Genomic DNA, 26,186 nt, shown 5'->3' on the forward strand with positions numbered 1-26,186 from the left:
TCATAGATAAAAGAAAAGATAAGTAGATAAACCGATAAAACGGGGGATGGGTATGCAAGACGATAAGGGAGACCATTTCTAGAATATATTGCTATATACACACTTTAATAACCAAAAACAAACATTACAGTAATAATATTGTTATTAATATAATATTATGTAATAATAGAATCGTTTATCAATTGTAGTGTAAACACTAAAAATCTTGCTTCTTCTTTTATTGGAAAGAACAATGCGATCGCTTTGCCTCTGTATTAATTAATATTAATCAATGATCGCCGCGAAGCGGCCGCGCTTGCGACTCGTGGCGTCGATCGCTGAATGATAATTCCACCCCCGTCGGTCTTGGGGGTGGAACGTGGGAGAGAAAATGAAACACTTCGCGAAAACATGGCGATTCAGGGATCTCCCGTGTTGCCGTCGGTCCCGTTTGCCGTCCGATCTTGAGTGGAGGATCGTCACGCGATCGAGGCCGACAGAAAAGCGTGTGGAAGCGCGGGCGAGGTATTCGCGAGCGCGGCGAATCGCGACCCTGTCTCTCGTTTACCTTAGAATAATAAATATTATAGTGCAATATCTAAAAAATCTGTCTTTTTTATGCAACTTACACATTCAAATACAAGTGTACTTGAAAAATTTACAATTGTTATTGCCCTTACAAACATTAAATCTCTATTCGAGCGGTGGTAAAATCCGCGATCCCTCTCTCTCTCTCTCTCTCTCTCTCTCTTTCTCTCGCTCGTTCTTTCTTTCACTCACCCTCTCTCTTTCTCTCTCTCTTTCTTTCTGTCTTTCACTCGCTCCCTTTCTCCCTTTCATTCGCTCACCCTTTCACTCTCTCCCTCTCTGACCGCTAAAAAAGAATGTCGATTGAAGATCATCAGTGTGGTGTGAGTGCGTGTGAGAATAAAAAAAGAGGTGCAGCTGCTCCGCTGTTTTTTTCTTTTTTCTTTCTTTAATGATTACGAAAACTCTCCTTTGTCCCTTTTTCTTGTTCCTGTATAGGTACCCGGGCAGGTCCAACACGTTGCTCGCGCGAGAGCTGTTTTCGGCGAGCAAAGAGCGAACGACGGTCGACAGCGTCACGAGACGCAGTTTTGACAGCCACCACGTTTTAGGGTGATTTTTAAACGTTTCTCGTGGATTACGAAATTTTTCCTTTATTGGGATACTTTTCTCACCCTGTTCTGTGGGTTTTGCTCTCGTAGCCGCTCTCGAACTGCGAAGAACGCTCTTGCTCGCGAAGGCCCCAATTGGACATGCCTACTGTTATCATGTACCGGGTGTCTCAGGTGTAATCCACTGTACCGTGTCTGTACGTTGTATGTGTAAAAATGACAAAACAAAATGCCACATAAAGGAAGGCTCATCAGTGTTTCATCGATAGTTTGTAACTGCGCGAAATTTTAATGGCTAATTCTTCGTAGAATATTGCAATCGTTTTTATGTTGTTTAGAAATGATTAATTTCGACGGTTTGGCGTTCTTTAATGTAGCGAATGTTACACGAATTTATTGTATTCATTCCAATTTAGTAGAATTCTCAAAAGGAAAACAAAATCCATTGCTCAGAATCATTTTTATGAGACCCTTCTTACATTTATTCTGCATTTGAATTATCCCGTGCTTTCGTTATAATGAAGACTCGAACTTTTACAAAAATTTCAATTTTCATAAGCAACTTTGAAGAGAACAAACCAAATTTGTAGTATTCAACAGAAAATTTGTCAGATCAATGCTACCTCAAACTTTTAACCCCACTAATACAAAACTCAATTTGCAATATTATATTAAATAATGAATACCATTTTAAACAATAATATCAACGTGCATCGAATCATACATAAAGTTACGTGATCCAAAGAAAGATGAAAAACGAAAAGAAATTTTCGCTCTAATTAAAGCTTGCGTCTCGTTGTGTTCTACACACCCGAACACCTTATAAACGTTCACCACTAACAGTGTATCAAAACCATAATCGTCTAATAAAACACTCATGAGCCAAAATGTATACGATACATCTTATCATATTTTTATTCATGGAACACGTGGCTACAGTTTAGCGATGAAAACGCGAGACACCCTGTACATGTACAATATTCCCTCTCTATAATCACGCATCCTCGACCTCCTTATAATCGCGTCGCCATCCCCGACGCATCACGGGGATGCCGATTAGCAAAGAAAAGCGAAGGAAAAAAAATCGAGCCACTAATCGGTGATCGCAGGATCCTCCCTCGTTAGGGTCTCGTCACCAGTCCGCAGCGGCGCGACTATAGGGAGGCAATACTGTGTACGCATGTGTGTACGGTGCATACGAGAGTATGTATCATTCGTACGTGTGTGTTATTTACCTCGTGTCTGCGAACGCGCACGATCGCGATGCATTGACTGTTCCCTCCCGATCGTGCGCGTCAAACGACATTGAAATGATACGAGTCTTTTCATCCTTCATCGATATTTCTCGCCATTGTTTCGGCACTTTTTGGTCGTGGATAAACTGTTCGGGCTATATATCCCTCTATACGATACATAATATACATATTATATGTACTCGCTATAATACGTGTATTATATATTCCGTAATTATATCTGTCGGAACGAATAATCGTCGTACGCGGTAGCTTTAGCTAACATTCAAGTAACACTGACGATAAATTACAATTTTCTGGTCGTGTGTCCGTTTGCGTGTATGTGTATGCGTGTATTCGTATGCGTGTGTGTTCCGTGTGCAAGTTTTATATACATATGTAAATCGCTGAACATTCGACATCAACCGAACGTGAAAGGTGTATCGGCGACGCGAACAGTCGCACGAGATAGTTTCGCGCGGGAACCGTCGATCCTCGACCGTTTGTGGCGGTGTCGCGCGCGTTAAGTGCAACGAAAGCTCGTGTATTTACGCGTTAACCTGCGACTCGCGTCGTCGACGATAACGCCTTGTCTCACACGAGGTGAGCGAGCTGATCGCCGACGCGAAAAGAAAAATCGTGACGCGTGTACGCGCGAGAACAACAGTGGCAAGAATATTCATTGATCGGTTTCCGTGAGCGGGAAACATTCTCCTCGGTGGAGAAGAGGGAACCTTTGAGCAACCGAAGCTTATTAAGAAAAAAACAAAGAGTATCGAAATCATCGTAAGACACTAGAGTATTTGCTTTTTGTGAAATCGTGCGCGTACCGCGTCAATTGATTCTTGCTTTTAGTATATATATACTAAAGAAATATATTTCTTACGGTGTTACCGGCACGAATCATTTGAGCAATGCGCACAGATTCTTCTGTTCCATTCTTCATGGGGATCTTACGATGATTTGTCCTACGTCTGCGTGTAGCAACTAATCAACAACTTATCGATTTACGTAAAAAGGTATCGACGATAATAATACATAACAAAGAAATCGCTGTGAGAACATTGCTTTTGAGCTCGTATCGCGAGATTAAATGTACTTCGACAGTCGTACCAATCACGCTGACCGATGATCGTGAACGCTTATAATCTTTCCGATTCCCTGTTGAACTTCCGCATTACTTTGATTGCATGTCAATGAAAGATACCCATGGGAACGATATTTTGTTTAAAGGGTTATCACAATGAAGAATTCGCCATATTCACGGGTCGGGTTTCATAGTTTCGAGAGGTCTGACGAATGGGTGGTGAAATGTTGGCAGGACTGCACGCTGAGGGAAGTTTACAATTATTCCTATCGAGAAAGTAATCGTCAGAACAGAGACAATATAACTACTAAGTACAATTAAAAAATTTATTTAAATAAATTTGAATTATTTACGTTTATAAAAATATAATAATTAAATGTTCGCGTTAAAGTACGTCGAAGACAACATAAGAAGTCATCTAATATTAAAAAAAGATGCTACAGAAGAAAATATCTGCGTAACGAACGTTTATTGTCAACATTATATCTCTGCAAATTTCTAAATAATTTTATAAAATGAAAATTGTATTTCAAATATTTAAAGCATTCTACATATACGAAACTCTTCTCCAATTATTGAATTAAAAATTTTATAATCGAAAACTGTAATTTAATGAGCTTAAATAAATAGCTAGAACATAGGAGAAAGGCATTAACAAAATGGTGATACGAAGCAAAATAATTTATACTCCGATCTACATATGTAGTAATTAATTATTATATAGCGGTTGACAGATATACTTTCCCCCAGCGCACGCAATTGACAGTAACAACAGAGTACGATCATCACCGGAAGAAGAAACGCGTAAATTAACGTCCTTTCAAAAGAGTCCGTCCTCTCGTAATTCCCGCCAGAATAATTCAAAATTCGATCCCCAGGGTTTGCCTAACCGAACGGTCAGTCAAGGACTGACCATTCCGACCGCGATACAGCTGTACGGCTGTCACATAACGGGGCGATGTAGTAGCGGTATTAATGGCGATTATAGTTGCGGTTGGTAGCGGTAAATAGTAGCGTTAGTAGCAGTAACTGGTGATACGAATACTCTAGTCCTAGGATGTACCGTGTCGGGAGATGGGTAGCAGAGCTAGGACCAGACGATTCAATGATCTCGAGCCGACACGGAACAATTCATCTAGATTCTAGATGATTATCTAAAGAAAACCATGTCGACCCAACATCACTTAGAAAAAGGATTCGTGACTGTGGAGTGGAGGGGAGAGATCGAAGGATTCGAAATTCAGTGTCCACCGGAAAAGCTCGTTCGTACAGCTCCGCGTCTACAAAATAGCGGAACCGTGACGAGGCAAGAACCGTGGACGCGAAGTTACACCAGGACTCGGAATCAAGATAAAAAGAAGAACCATCAGAATTCGAGAGGAGCTAGTCGCTAAACTAGAGTCTGATATGTAGACTGACTTTGGACCAGGGGTTGCCTGTGCGTCATTTCACTGGTCTACACACATTATCGCCTGCTACCGTGACGACTGGTCGTGATCATGCTGATCAGTGACGCTCGAGACTGGCTCTAGGGAAAGAAGACAGAAAACAAAGAAAGAGATCATCACTGAACCCCCACGGTATCATGCTCTCAAATGAACGTGTCTCAAAGATATGTTAACGTCGACTACAAGTTATAGCGTATTTTTTTTCTCTTTCTCTCTCCCTCTTTCTGTATCTATCTATAAACCGTGTATATATATAATATACTATTTGTATCTTTTATATATATATACGCATTTTCCTCTTTCTTTCGAACCGATTCATTCATTCGTTCACCTACTCGCTCACGCAGTCTCTACGTTTAAAGCACTCTCGCGCCGGCTGAGACGATCACATGTGAACACTCGCAAGCCTGTCCTACATGTACTTGATGACGTAGAATACAGCTATATAAATTATATCTCTTATACGCTTACAAGTAATTGTATATCATTTTTATAGATATATACACATATGCCTCTATATGTATATATGCGTATGTACAGTACCGCGCGGAACACGGCGATACGAGTAACCGTGTACCACCGAGGGTTGCCTACAGTTTCACCCGTACCGGTGAATATTTCCGTTTTCCCTGCGCGCTTTTCCTTCCATTCTTCGCGGCCCTTTGATCATTTCCCCGTTTCGCTCCTCCCAGGGGAAAGCGTTCACTGACACGGCAAAAATTGTCTGCAACACGGTGACGGTGTTTCGCGCACGCCATATACTCGCTTGGCACCGTATGCGCCGTCGTCCCCGTAACCGATGTCCTCCCTATCTTTCCCTCGTTTCCCTGACCCATTGCGCTTTTGCTCGCTTTATCTTTCGATTCCTAAGAAAGGTTAGCCATCCTCTTTTATTAATACCATCCAACGTGCACACACCTAATTTACGTATTTGTCTTCGAAGAGTACGCGGCCATCTTCCTCTTCCCGCTTAAACGTTACCCTGGATTAATATACTGTCGAACGACCACGGGACGAGTTATCGATTCTTCTCGACGAATCCAGTTTTTCTTAGTAATCAATCTTTACTATTAGTATTATCAAGGGATTTTGTTAAGGGCTACTGATCGATTGCAGCGATTTCCTTTGAGTTGAGACAGTTTTCCGATTGAAATTGTTTACTTTCGACTTCAGAGCAGTTGCGTGTTAGGCTATTGAGATTGAATAATATTGATTTAATTTTAAGGTTTACACAAGTTTCAAACTAATCTCGTGATTACTTAGTTACTACACGGACTTGTACTAATTATATTTTCATTCGATAGAGGCTTTCCTACTTTACAGTAGAAATGTTCTAAATATTTCAATCCCTATCTTGGAAGTTGCTGTACCTAACGATTCAGCTATTGAGATACCAATCAAACTAAGTGTACAACAAACGATTAATAATAGTGAAGATAATTCTTAACAAATTAATATTCTATAAACGTTCCGTGAAAGTACAATTCTAATTACGCTAACTGTAAACATTCAAAACTTAAAACCAACCATAAAACTTACTTTAAAAATCTCAAAAAACCACTAAAGCAAACGACCAAATCATCGTTAACCAAATAAAATAATCGGAATACCAAATCGTCGTCTCGATCTGGTCTCCAAAATCAATAGATAGGGCTACGGAATGGCAGCGTATCGGGTGACAAATTCACGTCAATTATACCAGAGCAAATCCAAGGCGTCGATAGTTGTCCCAAGGGGGCACGAAATGCCAAGGATCGACACCGATAAATTGGTTTAATGGATCTCGTCGAGTATACAATCGATTCCCCCGTGACGATCGATGCTCGCGTTGATACCGCGATCAAGAACGGTGCTCTCACCCTAATTCCCTGTGCCCGCAGACCTCGCGTTAATCGTGTCCGCACATACGATACACAGTGTATGCAGCCCTACGCGCACGTATACATACATATATATCTCCGCAGCAACACGTTATAAAAAGCGACGCTTCGCTCTCTTACCCGACGAAACGCTTTGAAAGACGCAGTCGCGACGTTCTCTCTCTCTTTCTCTCTCTCTCTCTCTTTCTCTCTCTCTCTTTTCCGCTACTCTCATTTTTCCCTCATAGAATCACACCTCTCTCGCTCTCTCGCCCTTTCTCGCCGTTTTCACACTTTTTTTTTTGTAAAAATTTTTATTCGCATTTTTCCCTTAGTTATGTTTTTTTTTGTTCGTTTGTCTGTTTATTTGTTCATCGTTTCACATCGCACACTACGCTTCGCTTTGTTTCTCCGTTTCACTTTTTCTCGCTCGCCTATTTTATCTCCACACACTTTTTTTTGTCTTACTTCGCACTTTTCTCTTTTTCTTTTTTTTTAATTCTTATTCTCGTTTTAACCGCGATAAAAATTTAAAATACTCGTATTACACGTAAGTATTTATGACCCTGTTTTCGTAAAGGCTTTTCAACATAAGTCGTTATCGGCCGAGGAAGTTATTACGGAAAATGAAAATATACCTCGTGGAGGATAAAGGAGATGGGGAAATGGATCGTTCCAGTGTGTGTGTCTGTGTGTGCTTTATGTATGGTACACGGTAAAATACGTGATCGGATCCGAGTTTCTCGGTGCAAGGGAATACACGGGGATGATGGTCGCGATCCTCGGTCAGTTCCTCGAAACTAGGGACTTAACCCTTTGCTCTATGATTTATTTCTTAACCCACTTGTGTCATATTTAACACGAAAACTACCGGACGGGTCAAATTGATTCTTTTCAGAGTTTTTATTTCGTAAGTATTCAAATTATGAAGGCGGAAGGTTTTAAATTAAATTTGTGTATTTGCACAGATACGAAATTAAATGATCCTTCGAAGTTCAAGAAATTTATTGTTCTAATTTTTATAGAAAATTAGAAATTAGTCACTTTAATTACTTGGTAGTTTTAGAGTTAAACTGGATAGAGAAATCAGCTACAACAAAAAAATTATGAAACATTTGCAGTACATTACAAGTGCACACAAGTTACATCTGCGAATTAATCGGAGAACTAAATTTATGCAACTGCATTTACATCAAACAAATCGGCATAGTTTGTTAAATGATTTATATGTCAGTGCAGCAATGATCGTCATACGACGCGAATGGGTTAACTATGATCGATACAACTACTTTATCATTATTAATTTATTAGAAGAAAAACATTCTGATGCTTATTGTATGTCCAAGTTTACTGCAAATGGTAACGATTAATAATAGAAAATGAATATTTAATGTAGATTTGGAACAAATAGATAACACTTAGATTTGTTAAATTCAGTTTAAAATTTTCGTCACGAGTCTGACACGATATTGTAGATCCAGGTATTAATACCAGTATGATTTTGATACCGGTATTAAGCCTGGAAGTTAAAACCGAAATAATATTGACACGTTCGCAACCACGGACGAATTTGGAATAATTACTCTTACTATGGAGTGTCTTTCTTGCAATTGCTTCACCTGATGAGTTGTTCATTTAATTTTTCAAATTTAAAACATAGTGAAAATATCAAACAAAGCATTCTACATAAATGTCATATATGTATGATATTCTGATATAGCCAAAATGGCAATAGAGTATACCATACGCTAACAATTTCCAAACTAGGGGGCGCGAAAAGTTTAACAGAAATGTAATTTAAGTTTTTTTTTTCATTTTTTGTATTAACACGTTAACTGCCACGGTGGTCATCAATAGCCAGAGCATGCAAATTGCTTGAAAATAATTATAAGAAGAAAACTAATGTTGAATGAAATATTCAGTTACATAAATAGCTAAATAATAGTGTAACTTAAGAGCTATGATACCAAATCATTAATAATTAATTTCAATACCATTTTCGTAGCGGTTAACGTGATAATAGATATTTTACCATTTAAAAATGTGTTTGTATTGTTTTATGAAATAAAGGGAGGGAAGAAGCGCCGAGATTAGCTTTTTTTAAGGGGATGTAGTATCATACAGTTTGGAAACCATTGCCATACGACAAATGAATGTTAATATCATCACAGTAACGGTAATCAACAGCATCACACATGCAGTGTTGATCAAAAGTTTGAGGCCACTTGATATGTAACGTCACAAATTGAAAAGTATATATCTTATAGATATACAAAATAAAATAATAAAAATTATATATCTTTATATTTAACAAATACATATGTATTCCTTTATCATACACAAAAATTCTCTAATAAAACTACAAAAAATGGAAGTTTTTCTTTTACCCGATGTATTGGTCCCAAACTTTTGACTGACAGTTTATGTGGCGCATGGTCTCGAACGTGTTGATACCAGTATAAAACCAAGAAGTCTATACCGAACCCGATATAATATTGAAAATCAAAATAAATACTGGTATTTTTCCGATTTTTCTGAAAGATATACTACGAAAACGACAAAGAATACATTCATGTTGGAGCTGTGATAAACGATGAAAGCAGCCATAATAATGAAACGCACAAATAGAAATTTTGTCGCTACATTTATTATGTAGTTGAATAACCAAACAAGCATTGAGAGAACAACCAAACACCAATAAGAAAATTTCCTTTAAAAGCAACCAATAAGAAAATTCTCGTCACGAATAAAGTAAGAAAACCGAAATAATACCGGTAAATATAGGTTAGAACTAGAACTACCACATGAGTCAAAACGGCCCATTTCTGATATCTTCTTCCAGAACTATTGAAAACATACAAGTGGTACACGAAAAAATTGCTAAATAACTTACTTCAATAAAAAGCAAATTGAGACATAAGTAAATTGAAATCTTAATAAATACATTATTATAATTCTAATAGACAAATAGCGAAAAGTCAATTTGACTGCTAGATCTAGTGTTGAAGTAGATCGATATACTGTCCTATTGATATTGTAGTATTTCGGTTTCTATAAGGGTTACGATGGTATAACTGAAAAATATCGGTATAATACCGGTATTTTACATTTAGGTAGAAGTCCCTGTTCGGAACGCTGACCCGAAGGAGCGACGGAGAACACGGGCAAGAACGACAGGACGAGTTTCCTCCGAGTCGGACACGATCCGCGATAGCGAACTCTTATTCGTTTCTTTCTCGTTTTGTTCTGGATTCTATCGATTCGGAATTGATTATTAAAATTTATTCTCCTCGCTTTCTTGCTTTCTTAGTAGTATTTATACAATAATAACTAGATTGCGGATGTTTACATATTCATGGGAATTTCCAAAGCCTAAAAAATGCGCTGAAATGAAACTATGAATATAGTTCTGCATAGCTATGTATATAACAGGTATTATTTTTTCTTAAAATTCATTATAGGAAGGCGTTTAAAGAAGTTTAATGAAATGTTTATTTTGTTTAAAATATCGTTAAAGGGGAAGGAATTATTTTCATCTTCCAATTTCTATGATTCAATGAATCAGCAAACATTTGTATATTCATAAAAGTTTTGCAGTCTAGTAATTATGAATACAATAAAATATTAAAGCATATTAAATACAAATCAGCAGAATTTCCTATCATACACATTGCCATCTAAAATCGTGAATTTCCATGAACATTCGCATCGCAGTAGCGATTATTTATTTCTAATAAAGATTTTCCATTAAATACACTACCAAGTGTTATCAAAGACTCTTTGATTGTTCTTAAATCTGAGAAGTCGAGTTTCTTGCTAAATTACGAAACTAGCCGATTATTTTGAGCAGTATTGGAAAAACAGATATGTCAGGATTCGGAAGTTTCGAACTGTAAAAACTAGTTTCGAAGATGTAGTCTCGCTAGGGCGTATTAAAAATATTTTCATTCAAAAACTATAAGATCTTAAATTTCGTTCTTACGATACCTTGTGATATTTGCAACACTAGAACACTGTCTATAGTCGAATCGATGTGTAGCAATCCTTCAGTGCTACGAATAGTAGCTATTCTGGCTGTGTACGAGCCAATGAATGTCCTTCATATAAATACAGTCGAACATTTTGAAGACTTTGTAACGTAAACAATAAATCTTACGTTGAAACGTAGTTTTTATTTCGCTCGTTCTTACAGCGATTCATCGTATCGTGCGGTGTTTGTAAGTTGCCTAGCGAAACTCCCACCATTACGATTTTTGGCACGCATTTACAAAATGGTGGATCCGATTAGTTGATACTACCATTTTGGTCAATAACGAAAGTACGTGTTCCTAGCTTTCCCGATTGCATCCAAAAAAACAAAAACAAGGCAGTATTATTTCCGAACTCTCCATTTTCACACGATACTATTCGATTAGGTTAACCTCGTCTTTTCGTGCTTAGATTAATAAATAAGCTCTCCTTTAATAAACTTTATTAAACTATGCATTACCCATTAAGTTCGACAATTTTCCACTATTTTCTACGTAATTATTGTTCATATCTAGAATCTTTTTATTAAAGACAAGCGAGAAGACTTATTGTACAAATGATCTTCAAAAGCGTTCGATCGTTTTACACGAAGATTCATTAAATAACTGAAGTAACATCGAAAGATATTTTCTCAATACAACTATAGCAGTCGCTGTTAACCGTGATATGCAATAAGATATGAAAATCGGCGAACATGTTCGATTAGATCTTCTACCACAATCTATCGCGGATCGTTCTGCGATATTAGATAAATTCGTCCCGTTCTACGCGGAAACCGCGAATAGTTGGCGTGCAGCAATCGAAGAATACGGAAGAGAAAGGAATAAATAGGAAGACAAGTGGTTGGAAAACCACGCGAATGGGAGGAAGTGTGTTTTCACCAGCGATTGAACAGGTTCTGAAAATAACTGTTTGCTGTTACATATCGGTTCCGATTGAAATAGTTCTGAAGAACTGAAATCAGTTATAACTGTTATTCGGTATATCGGCCCTGAATTATATCCGTATAATATTATACCGTTATATCGGTTCTGAAACGATTCTGTAACTATTATTTTTCGGTTTTTCATTTCGGTTTTGGTTTTTGAAATAGTTGAAAAATAACAGTTATAGAACTATTTCAGAATCGGAACCGAAACTGATGTATCTCAGAACCGATATACCGAATTGTAGTCATGACTTATTTCGATTTTTCGCAACTGTTTCAAGAAGCGATACACAAAATAACAGTCATGACGTATTTTGGTTCTTCAGAACTGTTTCACGAACCGAAACCGATATCATAACTGTTTCAATCCCTGGTTTTGGCTTTTGCAACGGAAGCGGGCCGCCCCGTAATCTCCGCTGGATAACGCGAGACGTTCTTTCGAACGTATCGCGAGCATCGGAAAGTCTAACCGATGCCTTTTATGGTCGTATTATCGTTACGTTTATATAATCCCTGTCTCCCGCGCCCAACGAGGCGTTCTTAATTTACGTACGATCGGAACTGCCACTCAGAACGCGATTTCCTCCTTTCGTTTTATTACGTTCGCTCGTTACGTACGAAATGTCCTGACCCCCTGTCCTCGGTCGAATTCTTCGAAAACTCAGGAATTCTGCGGCTGGAGTTACGTACGTTAATTTGGCACTGAAGATCCTTTCGCGAAGATGAGGTGTAACTCGTTTCTTAGAATCTATCCATCATATTCATTACGTTCTATTAATGGGAAACGAAATCAAGTGTAGATACGTAAGAAAATACGTAAACCTAGCTTCGAATCTTCCGACGTTAAACCCTACGTTTAATGTCAGGCTCAGGTAAACTTTGAAACTTTTAAATAGACTTCAAAAGTTTCGATTTATATTCATTTGGAGAATCATTTTTGCGATTACTTGGATCGTAGTGTTGAAAGCAATACAGAGTACATCGTACTGGCATTTATTTGTGATCAATTACTTGCGATTCTTCTCAACTCAGTCGCATTGAATTATTAAGAAGAGTCCCCGAAAATCTGTAAAAACGTACCACTGCAGTGTGATACCGCTAAAATGTTCCTACTTAATCCTACGAAAAAGGACATTTCGTACGTTCCCGTCCAATACACGCTCTCCCATCAATTGAACCAATTTCTCGTGTTCCCCTCAGTTGAAGCTACTCATTATTGTTCTACACTGCGACACGAAAATCGCCTGTTACGACGCGAATACGAGGTCCCCACAGCGGATCCTGTGCAATTTTAACGAATACGATGTGCTCGCCGAGCACTCTAAGTACTTACAAAAGAACTAAACCGTCGAGGACACGAGAAAATCGGCGGAGCATCTTATCACTCGTAACGACGATTTGGCACACGTGTCATTCAGTCCGCGAAATTTACCTAAAGCTTGGCACGAAAGTTGAGCCGCCCGCTGAACAATTCCCCGCGATCTCGGTCGGTTTTCTTTCTCTTCTTTTCTTTTCTACTCTTTTTAAATCTCGCTTTCATCTCGTTTTTGGCACACGTAAGAACGAAAAAACCGAGGAAATGGAACAGAACCAATGATTCTCGCGCGCATCCATGCTACTCTGCGATTCGATTATTCCCTGGGTGCATGTAATGCTAGGAGATCACTTGATGGCTAGGCTAAAGAATTCGATTGGTTGACCAGTTCTTACGTGTTCTCAAATAATTTTCTGTTTTATTTCCTAATTTTTATTTTCGATCATTAATTTACCATTCATCAATACGGTTATACTTAATCAATCAAAACTATAAAGCTATAAAGTAGAAAGAAAACTATGCTATTGCACTAGACATCAAGTCATCTCTCAACAGTACACAATCGAAATTCTCTTTAGTCCCTCGTATTATTATCGTTTCCATTGTAAATACACTTCGGCAAATTATTTTTTCGCCTTTTCTCTCTCCCCCCCTCTCTCTCTCTCTCTCTCTCTCACTCCCACTCGCACTCTCACTCTCGCTCTCTTTCTTTTTCTCTCGTTCTTCCTATCTTTCAATCGTTACAGAAAAATATGCCGTTGAGAATCTCGGGCGTCCGCCCGATCGCGCTCGACCCTTTCTTCCCACGCGCCCTTCAGACGAGAACAAAAAGATCTTGTCCTTAATTCCGCGCCCCGCCGGAGTAGAGCGCGTGCTCAATATCCTATAAAAACTAAGTTATTTCTTAGCTGATTGCCTTGCGTTACGGTAAGGTTGGGCGATTGGTCAGGATCCGTCGCGAATGGGTTGGTAACGCGGGTTCCGTCGCCCTGCAGTTATGGCGCTGAGGCTCCTACGGCCGCCATCTTGGGACGCTTCATCACTTCGCCCGATTCCACCTTGGATTTTTGCATTCCGACCGCGTTTTATGTATGCAGGAAGCATTTTGTATGATAGAATCCTAGCTTTTATAGTTCTATCGGCTATGTTTGTGAGCATATCAAAATGAAATAAATATTTATTTATCACGTCTACTCTTTTTCATGGTATATTTGAAGTCTATGCCAATATTCTTTTTATAGCGAAATTAGTAGGGTAATTGGTGATTATTTTAGATATTCATTCCTGTTCCTAAGTGATAAGTTACTCGCGATGTTTAAAAAAGTGAGATGTTCTGTTACTCTATTTTGTAATAAATATTATCTGCGAGATGGTCGCAGCTCTTAGAGATTATTTGTCTGAAATCTTTAGTTATTTCTCAATGTTCCTTCGTATTATTTTCGAGCAGGAATGTACATCAAACTGTAATCCATATAATAATGGAGGAAGAATATGAGACAGATCACGAATTCCCTGAATCTGATAAATCATTTAATTCTAGCATGCACGATGAAAACTCGTTATCAGTTTCCTTTATATTTCTATGTTAATTGCCTTCATTAATAGCGATTCGTTCAATCTTTGATTTTGTTAATTTTTTTATCCTCCTGAAAATATCACGAACACAGCGAATTTTCTTCGCGTCGTTTTCCGAGGCGAAAAATTGTTAAAAATATATCATCCTCCGGCGCTCGTATTGGAACAGAATCCGCGGTATCGCGCAGACGCAACGGATCCTCGCCAAGGCCCGCGCAGTAAGGATAAGGCCCCTGCACTAACAGATTGCTCTACGCCACAACGATACGATTGCGTTCCTATCGACGTTGACGCGCGCTACGTCCTCGCATTTGAATAAATTTCGTTCGAGGGCAAATGATGAGACGAAAGGGGTTTTAGGGGATGGAATGACTGGATCTCGATCGAAACGCCCCGAGGTTCTTTGGGGTGCCGAAGTCTGGTCGACATACATTGCCTCTCGTGTCAAGCTACTCGAAGTTCGCGCTCAAACACGTAAGTCTGTGTGTTCTGCTGTGAAAAGGAGCAGGACGTGACTGCGAGTACATGCGCGTGATGATTAAAGGCCGTCCAGCAATTTCCATTTCTGTGTCACGGGGTTTGGGTGGATAGCGTCGATAAGGTCTAGCTCATGTCTGTCTTAACTTAGTTTTTAGTTGAACGAGATGTTGCACTTAGCTTGGAAATCTTCAGAAATTACGAAGGACGTTGATTTAAAGGTTCAGAAGCCAGCATGAATACTAGCAAAACTGCATTGCATAAATGACACTTCAATCCTTGGATAATACTGTATTGCTTTTAAAATGACTGTATATCAAAGATATACCCAAGTAAAAAAGTCTATGAGTTGTATACAGAATAGTTTATTACCAGATAAATCCTTGTAGTTTTTGAAGTATTATATAAGAGTACAGAATTAGAAGGTGACATAGTTTTAGAGTATCTTAACAACCTCCATATTACTGTGACTCCTGTAAAACAATCACGTAAATTCTCATATTATTTCCGGTTCTAAGTAACTATTATCAGAATACAGAATTTAAAACATTAGATCATTATAACTTCCACACAAAACCACGTTAATTCAAATGACAATTTGCAGACAGTTCCAGACACAACGACCCTCAAAGTTCACCAAAATCTCGTGTACACAGGAGGACACGTCCGCAACAGACTGAAAACCGCTCATGGCGTATATACCCGCATCGAAAGATTCTGTTTACCTCGTCAACCGATCCCTCTAACGCGACTCCCTTTCGCCGCATTAAATACGAAAAAATTACACTGGATAAGACGATAAACCTTACTAGACACACTACGAAGAGTCGACTGATCGAAGTTATCTACGAGACAGAGACGTCCCGAACAAGTATACAATTAAATCGATCTCTATTCGAGAGTGACGATACACGCCGAATAAATATGAGCTTGCTTATTAGGAGCAAAAAGAGAGATTAATTATTCGTAGCCTAGTCATATGTGTCACCGGATATGCTTCTAGGGTGTGCGGGCCGCGACGATCGTTCCCGACGGGGTAGAAACGAAAACCGTTTGGCGGGAAAGGATTTCATTGGGCAAATGGGATGACGTTCGATGATCTTCGAGGGTTAGGAAGCATCGCGGCCCTCGGGATCACGGGTGTTGGTTCGAAGCTCGGTGGGCAGTGACGACATTCCGTGCCTTCGAGAATATAGACACTGCGACGAGAGACGAGAAGAAACGAAATATGCTCGTACCGACCACCGTTCTCCACGTGGAACATCGAGAAAAACAACGAGATCAGAAAAAGGATAAGATGGGTCTGGTGAGACTGTTTGGAACACGGAGTAATTGGTCACCCGCGTTTAACCCACGACGAAACTTTCCTGCGGGCGGACAAACGATGCTCTCCCCCTCGGCATTGAGAACTTTCACTGCCTTTGAAGATCGATTCCTACGTCTGATTCCTCAGGCATTGCAGTACAATTTGCTACCCTCTACTGAGAAGTTAGGACCTTAGGTTTGAAGTAGAAATTTACTTACTGATTTTCAGTCTGCGATTTAAGGATTCGAGGGATGAAGATATTACGCCAGAAGAATGAAGTTTTATAGTTACTTTGAGATCTTAGAGATAACTTTCGCAAATTACGCCTCTGTTCTGTAATAGGGTAGGTGGAACGAGGAATTTCTTTTTTGAAAACACTCTGTACCCTTGATCGGTACAATAATGCAATTCCCATATGTTACGTACATCATCATCCTCTGAAGTCCTCGACTCTAATCGGTGAGACAACCTAATGTCCAAATTTCTCAAACTTTCAGCAAATCGTACTGTCCCTTTGTCGAGCGATACCAGTATGGTAGCTACGTGTCAGAAGAATCAAGGACACCGATCTATAATGACACGAGGGAGGACAGCGTGCAATTACGCGTGTCTGTCTACGCAAACGCGCGCGGCAATCGGCTCCTGATTGATTCTTCGCGTCGAACAAAGATCTCTATGGGCCTCTAAACGTTATCGTAATGCCTCTCGGTCGGGGAGGATTACACGCACGCGCGCACGCACTTGCTTCGTCGTTGAACTTGAAAAAAAGGGAAAAAAAAGGAAAATCTCTTGAAGTCTCCTCTAACGCGTTTAAGTTCTATTTTTCACCCTTTTTCTCCCTCTCTGGCACACAGTCTTTTCGGTTTTGTTCATTATCTTCTTCACTTTCTTTCGACAAATTCTATTTTCCTTTCTCTCTCTCACTTTTTCTCTGGTTCTCGTTCTCGCATTCTCGCTAACTTCCCGCTACACATTCACGCGACACACACGTACGCAATATACACACTCGCGTCACCGACATCGACGGCATCCCGTTTTCTATCGCGCGGGACAACGCCATGCTCGTAATCTTATCTCTCCCCGGTTCACCGCGATGTGCCTTAAAAATTGTCCTTAACTACTTACTAATAATCGATTCTAATCACAGCAATTATTTATTGTTGATATACACAATCATACAGCGTCTCTCGCTAATTATATTAACTTAACGTGTGTGAGTGTGTGTTTTTTTTTTATTCTTTCTTATCTGAAATTCTTGATTTCTAGTTTTCTGTTTATCCTTTATTTGTTTATTATTATTATTATTATTATTTACTTTATTTTATTTCATTTTTTTTCGTTCTTTCTCTGTTTTTTAAACGTTTCCCTTTTCTCGTGTATCGGCAAAGGCTCAGAAAGCTTCTCGCTCGAACGAAGACGACGACGCGGCGCGCCGTCGTTTCGTTTCCGGTTTGTCTCGCTCATCACCATTTTCCTTGTTGGTTTCCTAGTGTTCTATCTGTTTTTTCCCTTTCCTTTTCACGCTTTCGTTACTCTGCATCTTTTTTTTCTTTTGCTTTTCCTTCGTGTTACACCGTTTTTGTGGATTTTGTCGGTACGTCGTTATCATCGTACGTTCGACGATATTTAGAGAGCGGAGGGGCGAAGTTAGGGGATTGGTGAATAGTTTAGGGGATGGCTGGAGTGAGGGGGTTGCGAATGAAGAACGGGGTGGACGCGAAGAGTTTGTTAATGACGATGATGACGAAGACGAAGAGGATAACGAGAAGATCCCGCGATTATCGGGATTTTAGGGGAGGGGTGTAAGGATTTTGTTCGTCAACTCGATCAGTATATCTCTGTTTTTTGTTCGTCTTTCGTTCCCTTGTCTGTTGGTTTCGTCGAATCTCTTGGATGGGTGAGAAAAGAGAGAAATGCTTCGTCGGAAAGAAACGGCAATGTAATCGAACTCTGTCTGATCTTTACCTTTCACTTCTTCTCTTTTTTTATCGTCGTCGCAACCATTTGTTTCTTTTTTGTTTTAAATTATATCATAAATAGCATAACAGTACAAATAAGTTAGTTCTTAAACTTAGCATATAAAAAGAAAAGAGAGAACAAACGAATCGTATATCTAGCGATCTGTAAATAAAAAAAATCACACTAGATATATTTTGTGTATACATACATACATACATACATACATACATACATACATACATATATATGTATAGAGATAGAAACGTGAATAATGTTTTTACAAGTATAAATAATTCTGTCGATTGATTAGCTTGCGAAGTAGGCATCGCCTTTCGTTCCGTCAAATAAAAGCTCATCCGGGCACACGGCCGAGCAACCGATTGAATTCGAAATAAACGGGGGAACGTGAAACGGGGGAAGAACGAAACGGTGCTCTCGAGTTACGATTAAAAACGCGGAATAAATAGAATAACACGTATAACGTAGGTACAGCTGACCGATGAAAAGTTTTAGACGAAAATCAATAAATATGTACAACGAGAGATGATTACATTAAATATTTACAAGGTCGAATCGCGAAAGATTGAAGGAATTTTGAGCGAACTTAACGGGACACGATGCGTCGTTGATCACACAAGCAACGATGGGATTAACGTGACGCCATTATTGCACGCCTCGGCATCTCGGACGAGGAAAACGAAGAATAAAAAGTGGCATTACGTTTCACGCGGCGCCACGACCGTAAATACGCGATCGTCCTTAACAGAACAGAGATAAAGAACCGACGCTGCGGATCAGCTTCTAATGATCTCGAAGTGTCACGACCACTCACTATAGTTTTTGCCGAGATGGACTAACGGTTAGAGACAAACTCAGCATTCCTACGATACGAGATGATCGACCATTCTAATATCAATGAGAATAAATAATCCCAGGCCATCGTCGATGGCGGGACATTCAAGACAATGATCAATGATTAAACGTCTAGCCTAATAAGTGTAAAAATAGACTGAAGAACCATTGGTTCAGAAATTGATCTTGGGTCGTGACAAAACGGCCACGAAGAATCATTGCGAAACAATCGTATTATACATGATTTAGAAGTAAAAGAATCAGTAATAGAACGATCTAATCTTACCGAGACTAAAGAACCTCACATTTGTGTCTCCTGCAAACGAATCATCTCCTATGACTAGAACACCATTGCCATCGCTATGTTCCGCTACGAAAAAATGGGGACAGCAAAGTTACAAAATAGGAGGGGGGGGGGGGGGGGGGTGTTAGGATGCATCGCGACGGCTAGCTTCGCTGAGTCTGTCTTCTTAGTCGACCTCAGTGCACGCTGTGAAATGGGTAACGAGCTTGTTGGTGTTCGCTGTGGACACTTCGAACGCGTTTTCGAGTCACAAGGTGACCTCACATCGAGAACGATTGTAAACGAGATGTACGAAAATACGTAATCCATTCCTTTTCCTTGTGACCTCTTTTCTCGAAGCGATGATTCCATTGAACGCGGTAGAACGAAAAGGACACACGAATCGCTGGAAGGCGACGAACATCGGGAGATGGACGCGACAGGAAGCACGGGAGCGCGTGAGCATTCTACTGAGCGCCATTTTTATTTTCTTCTCCCTCTCTCTTTCTCTTTGTCTTTCTCTCCGAACGTTTCGCGCGTCTTTGGCACAAATATTGGAAGCCATCGGACATTCGTCGGACAGTCTTGAATTCGCCAACGTTTCCTCGAGTCTGACGACGCTCCGGAGAACAGTCTCTAGAAAAAGGAAAGACGAACCGAACGAAACGTCTTGCTCGGATCGGAAGTGTCGCCGCGCTAGCGGACGACAACGGAACGATCGAAAAACCTAAGACCGCCATTCGAAGACTGAATTTGGCTCGCGGCTACTAGAAGACACTGAACTTACCCTGCAAAGAATCCACCAAAAAAACGATTGGCTCGATATCATCGAGGCTAGTATGTACAACTTACGTCTATGCACTGCTGGACAGGTAGCGAATTGAGAATCTGATTTTAGATATTAATTGGTGATCACTGGAATTCATATAACGGTTTGCTGATTAGTGACTTTCTTTTAGTATTCCTTTGTCAGTTTTCAATTTCTGTTCAATATCTTTTTCACATTTGGAAAATATTCTAAATTAATTAAAATTTCAATAGAAGAATATAGAGTATTGTAATACCATTGAAACATTGAAAGTATAAATAGAAACCTTTACTGTTATCATTCAATAATGCAAAATAATTGTTTAATAAGATTATTGAGATTATCAATTACTTCAAAATTGTTCTATAAAAATTTATTAACTAAAACTATTAATTTCTATATTAATAATCGTGGCTAGTAATTTTTAAATTAATAATTTTACATTTTATAATTAATAATAACTTTTCCACAAAAGGAAGCATCGCGAAGACTACATCAATAGAAAGTCAGTATTTATCTAATCTCAAAGATTTCCAAAGCAATCCAATAAACGTGCGAGATGATGTCTTAAAATATCACACTTTGCCAAATAAAACATTTCCACAATTCACCCAAGTGTCCAGCAACTTACAGAGAACAGCATAGACTTTCCTTGGCTACGAAACAGTGCTCTAAGAGGAAGGGGCGGTAGCGGAAGAAAAAGCGGAGGAGAGTGTAGATGAAGAAGGGGATGAAGTAGACGCCTCCTGATCGAAGCTGGGCATTCATAGTTCGCACCTTTTCATCGCGAATTATCTCCGCTGATTGTTTCTCCATTTTCATTTTCTTTAGTCGTATAATAAATATATATACATATATAATATATAAACATATATATTATGTATATATATATATATATATAATGTATATTGTTATTTATATTTCACATAATAAGTTCCTTTGTTCCTTCAACAAAAGAGCGTGTCCAGACGACGACTCGACGTTCCGCGTGTCGCGAGAGTGTCTGCGATCACGCGATCATCGATCAGACGCACTATTGATATTAACCTCTTGTTCAACAATATCGTGCCAGACACGCGATAAAGATTTTAAACAGAATTTATCAAACACAAATATCACTAAATTCTTTTGAATACAAACTAAATATTATTCTTCTGTTATCTCTTATTATACTTTAGAGCAAACACAGACATAGAATATGCCTAGAATTTTGCTCTTTTTCCAGTAAATTATTAATCACAAAGTAGATGTATCGATCATGGTTACGATATAAAAAAACAAGGGGTTAACCACAATCGAAGAGACCACCGACGATCGAGACGACGCTGAGACACGCTAGTTTTAAGGTCCGTGACTGTAAGCTCGAGCCCGGCTCGCGGAACGTTTCGCCTTGATCCGAGTCAACGACGTGAACGATCAGCGAGCCGCAACATGACGCTCCAACGGTTCACTTTCAGAAAAACGAAAACCCCCTTCTCAGTTTCATTTTTTTTTCTCTTCTTTCTTCACCGACAATTTTGAAATCGAGTCTCGCATGCAAAAACTACGGAACTACGTAATTACCGCGCGCGGTTCATTGTCACTTTTCCCCGGCGTTCCGCACGAACGTGATCATGTCCGCGGCCAGTCAGCCGATTCTTCGAGCTGCGAGTGCAGAGCGTCTTTCGCGCTCCGACGGGGGAACTTGGGAGTCCCCCTGGAACGGGAAGCGTCGTCGTTCGCCGCGAAAGTGTCCGACCTCGTGGAACCACCAACGGTTTGCGGTCGACGTCGCGACGCTTACGGCACGATACGCCACGATTTCCGATTGCGGACCGAACGTCACGCGTGAAACGACATTTTGCTCGTGATACACCGTGCTGCGGGAAGAAATATATGATTAGGGCGATGAAATCACGAGTTGAACTTTTCTTTTTGATTGATCTTTTGCGAGGTAATCTTAGTAGACTGCGCTAAAAAGAAAATTCAACATGGTTCGTGATATTTTCTTTTTTACTTCTGGTCTTTGGTAAGGCTGTCTTGAGAATGCAGCGTTTGAAAAGGAGGTTGAGTAGTAAATTCTTCTAAGTGTTTCATGATTTAACTAGTAATGTGCTCAGGCGTTTTTTCGAAGTAGTGAAATTGTAATAAAATTAGAAAAATGTCAATCAGAGTAGAGGAATTGAATCGGATATGAAAATTTGATAGTAAAGATAATTTTAAATTGTAAGTGGATATAACAAAATTGTGTAATCATAAAATGGCTAATAAGAAAGAACTGTGGCAATGAAATGACGCATTCACAAAGTGGCCACAGTAACAAACACGAGTTTGAGGCATTTAGCAAGCTGCGCAACAAGCAAATAAGTGTGCAAGTTAAAATACATATTCGAAGGAGACTTGGAACAACATAAGTGTATGATCTTATGAGAATTTTTCAATTTCACTTGTAATAAAGATATGGATATGGTTACCTATATAAGTGAGCTCGAGAACATGGCAATCAAACTAGAAGATTTGGATAAGAATTTAAATAAAGGCGTATTAATATCAAAGATTTTGATCTCATTACCGGATATGTGTCAACACTTGGCGAGTACTTGGAAATCAACAAACCGAGAAGAAGGAACATTTGTGAACCTGACAACTATATTACACTATAAAGAAGCCAGGCGAAGAATTTAGAGGAGTAGCTTTTCAAACAACAGAAAAGGGGTGTTTTAAATGCAATTAGGGTAGGTCACACAGCTGCTAAATGCAATGTAACGAGAACAGTAAAATGCGATATATGCAAAAAAAATAATCACGTAGACAAAGATTGCTATTTTAGAAAGGATAGAAGAAGACCTAAGAAGAAGAAGTATTTAACAGACAATAATAAAGCAAAAGCAAGTAACTGGATAGTGGATGCAGGCTCAACGTCATACCTAACCAATGACAAAATTCATCTCTCCGGTACTAAAGCTTTAGATTATAAAATGAAGTGGAATAAGTAGAAATATGGAAGGGTAATGAAATTATCTTGAGAGGGAAGATACAAACATTCACTGTGAACTTGGAAGAAGAAAATCAGAGATTTTGACTGTGACCAAAAACGGTGACTCACTTATTGGCTCACCTATTCGAGAAGAGCAAAGCATTTAAACAGTTGATGCAATTCCTAAAGCTGATAAAGTGATACCGGAAGACATCTGTGCATTGGCTGAGATATGGAAATATGAAGTCTCTAGTAAATGGAGAAAGGAGCCAGACGCAATAATCCTGCGGACAATAATGCTGGATTACAGATTAAGCAAATAATGGTTCCCCTTTGTAGGTCGGCGAATGGTCTGGAAAGAACCCCTTTCACATCACCAAGTGTACTAGGCCCATCACAAGCTAGAGCCTGTGGACTCACATTCCAGGAAAAGGAGTAGGGTAAATACTTACCCTACTAAGTATGCTACCTACCCCTCTTTTAGAGTTGACGAATATACTATGCCAGATACACACTTGTTGATTTCACTTGCTTGTTAGTTTTTCATAATTGCCCTGTAACTGCACTCATATTATATGTTCTTAATAGGTGACAGCCGTATTATGGTGATGTGTGTGGCTGGCTTTAACAGAAAAGCAAGCAACAAGAGGAAGCTTAAAAATGTGCCAAGAAGCAACGACCAAGCCATGTAGGTGAGAAAGTGCCATCCAAAGAGGTCTACATATGCAACTGGTAATAAGACATCATCATCGGTGAGCATATGCCCGCAGCACAGATCACGCCTCCGGTATATAATCTGCAAGTGGAAAAACAAAATTATACCGAATAATGACTATCGACAATATCTATCCCAAGTCAGGAATTAGGCTCAATCATTGGGTACCCAGATCATACAAAATGTCGTTCCACATATGTTATTAACAGCAATAATTTACGTTCTCATGTTACCATTTCAAAGACCAGAAGTCCCTACTATCAGACTGATGTCACTGACGAATCAAACAAGGCTAATTTAACTTTATCTTAATTTTATCTTATTCGATCTAAGATTCTTTTAATTAATTACCCTTCTTACGTCTGAGAAATCCATCGAATTGTTTAGCCGAGAACTCTCTGAAGAGTCCTCGGGATTTTTATTCCTAGTTTTATATTATAAAAATTCAATATAATACACTCTTAAAGATTTATAAAATTTCATTAAAAAAAAAATCGAACTAAGTTAAAATTCTGAAGATTCTCTAAAAATTAGTAATATTACAAAAAAAAATCAAACAATCTGGTCCGAGGAACCAGGCGATCTCCTTCGATTTATGATACACTGAATACCTTAACGATTGACGAAAGAGACCGCGGCGAATAAAAAAATATTCTACGCGTTCCTATTAATTCGACTATGAAAGACGTTCAACTTTTACGATATAAAAGTTTCCTAATCACTACAGGGAAATCACTCTCAACCACAAAATTACCGATAAAACGAAATACAGCAAAAGGTGGGGGTAAGTTCCCACGTCGATTATTATTTACAAATTAAAACGACTACGTTCGTAATTAATTAACTTCAGCAACGCCAACGACGCGACTATAAACGTCGAGGCAGCAAATGAAATTCGATGAAGCCTGTCGCAACACATTCGAGGCGCGTCCCGACGCTTCCCATGATGGCTGCTCGCGAATCCAAGATGGCCGTCATGGTCCATCGAATCCGGCGGAACCCCGTACGATAGAAAAAACGCTAACAACCGGCCTAATATATATTATTCAGCGTCCTTGTTCACACATTCAAGATTAATAATAATTATAATAATTCTCTCGTATTTCTCTCCCGTCTCGTTATCTCATTTTGTTTTTTTCTCGTTTTAAATATAAAAATGAAAACTAACGTATCTTTGGCTTGTTCCCTTTACCAATCGGCAGCAACCCCGGACGGGCTGCGGCGAGCATCGTTATTTTTTGTTTGTTTGTTTGTTTAAATATCTTTTGTACAAGTTTTGTACACTCGAGTGTATATATCCGTGTACGCGCGTGCGTGCCTTCTTCGTCTCTATACGCGTGTTTAAGGCGCGTGCCTTCTAGGTGAAATCCCTTACATTTTTTTTTCCTTTTTTCCTCTGCGTTTCCTTTCGTCTCTCTAACTCACTCACTCACTCACTCTCTCTCTCTCTCTCTCTCTCTCTCTCTCTCTCTCTCCCCCTTTCTCTCTCTATTTCTCCCTCTTTTTCTCTCTCTCTCCCTCTCTCTCACAAGTTTTATATACACCAAACTCGTCGGCATCAACGAGAGAGCGCGCGCACAATGTTTCGCATTTCTCCATGCTGGTTCTGTTTCTGTCCGTCTGCGTATGTGTACGTGTTATGTATGTGTCTCATTAACACCTCTTCCTAATTATAGATTACACGAATCTGTCTAACGACGTGTACTTCCCTTTCCTTATTTAACCCATGGTTCAACGTATCTCTGTATAATTACTTTTTTTTTATATGTGTGTATGCATGATGTGTGTTTCTCTTCGTGTCTCTAAGTGTGATCTTTGCGTGTACGTGTATGTTTTTTTCTGTGTGTCTCCCACTCACTCCGTTGTGTTCGTATAGCGTATAATATACGTTATATACATACAATATATACATACGTGTATATATATAGTATATATTATACCGATATATCTATATACGTATATTTATATATAGACTTTTGTTGTTGTTTGTTGTTGTTTTCTTTTTTTTTTGCAAGTGTGTCGATTAGCAAGCTGGATGAACACATTGCGTGGCCCAGCCCCAGATGCCATTGACAGCTTCGCGTGCGTCGTGACGCCCCGCGTCCTTTTTTTTCGACGACGACAACGACATACGTGTGTAGTCACCACTTTTAGTGGATCGGTGACTTAACGATGTGGTCCGGCGGCAAGAAGTGGTACGCGGGTATCTGCATTCCCGCCGTTTCTTGCGATATCCTGA

At 39.3% G+C, this 26,186-nt stretch overlaps 1 protein-coding gene across 1 annotated transcript in view; it reads right to left on the bottom strand.

Annotated features, from left to right (window-relative positions):
* Positions 1 to 86: 86 nt before the first annotated feature.
* The window catches only part of mub (poly(rC)-binding protein mub), a 347,807-nt gene continuing 321,707 nt past the window's right edge, over positions 87 to 26,186 (bottom strand). The window contains exon 8 of the mRNA XM_031973628.2: positions 87 to 26,182. Within this exon, the coding sequence (XP_031829488.1) occupies positions 26,098 to 26,182 (85 nt within the window). The 3' untranslated portion in view covers positions 87 to 26,097. The remainder of the gene's footprint in view (positions 26,183 to 26,186) is intronic.

Source organism: Nomia melanderi, chromosome 13, assembly GCF_051020985.1.
Source record: "Nomia melanderi isolate GNS246 chromosome 13, iyNomMela1, whole genome shotgun sequence".
NCBI classification, from domain to species: Eukaryota; Metazoa; Arthropoda; class Insecta; order Hymenoptera; family Halictidae; genus Nomia; species Nomia melanderi.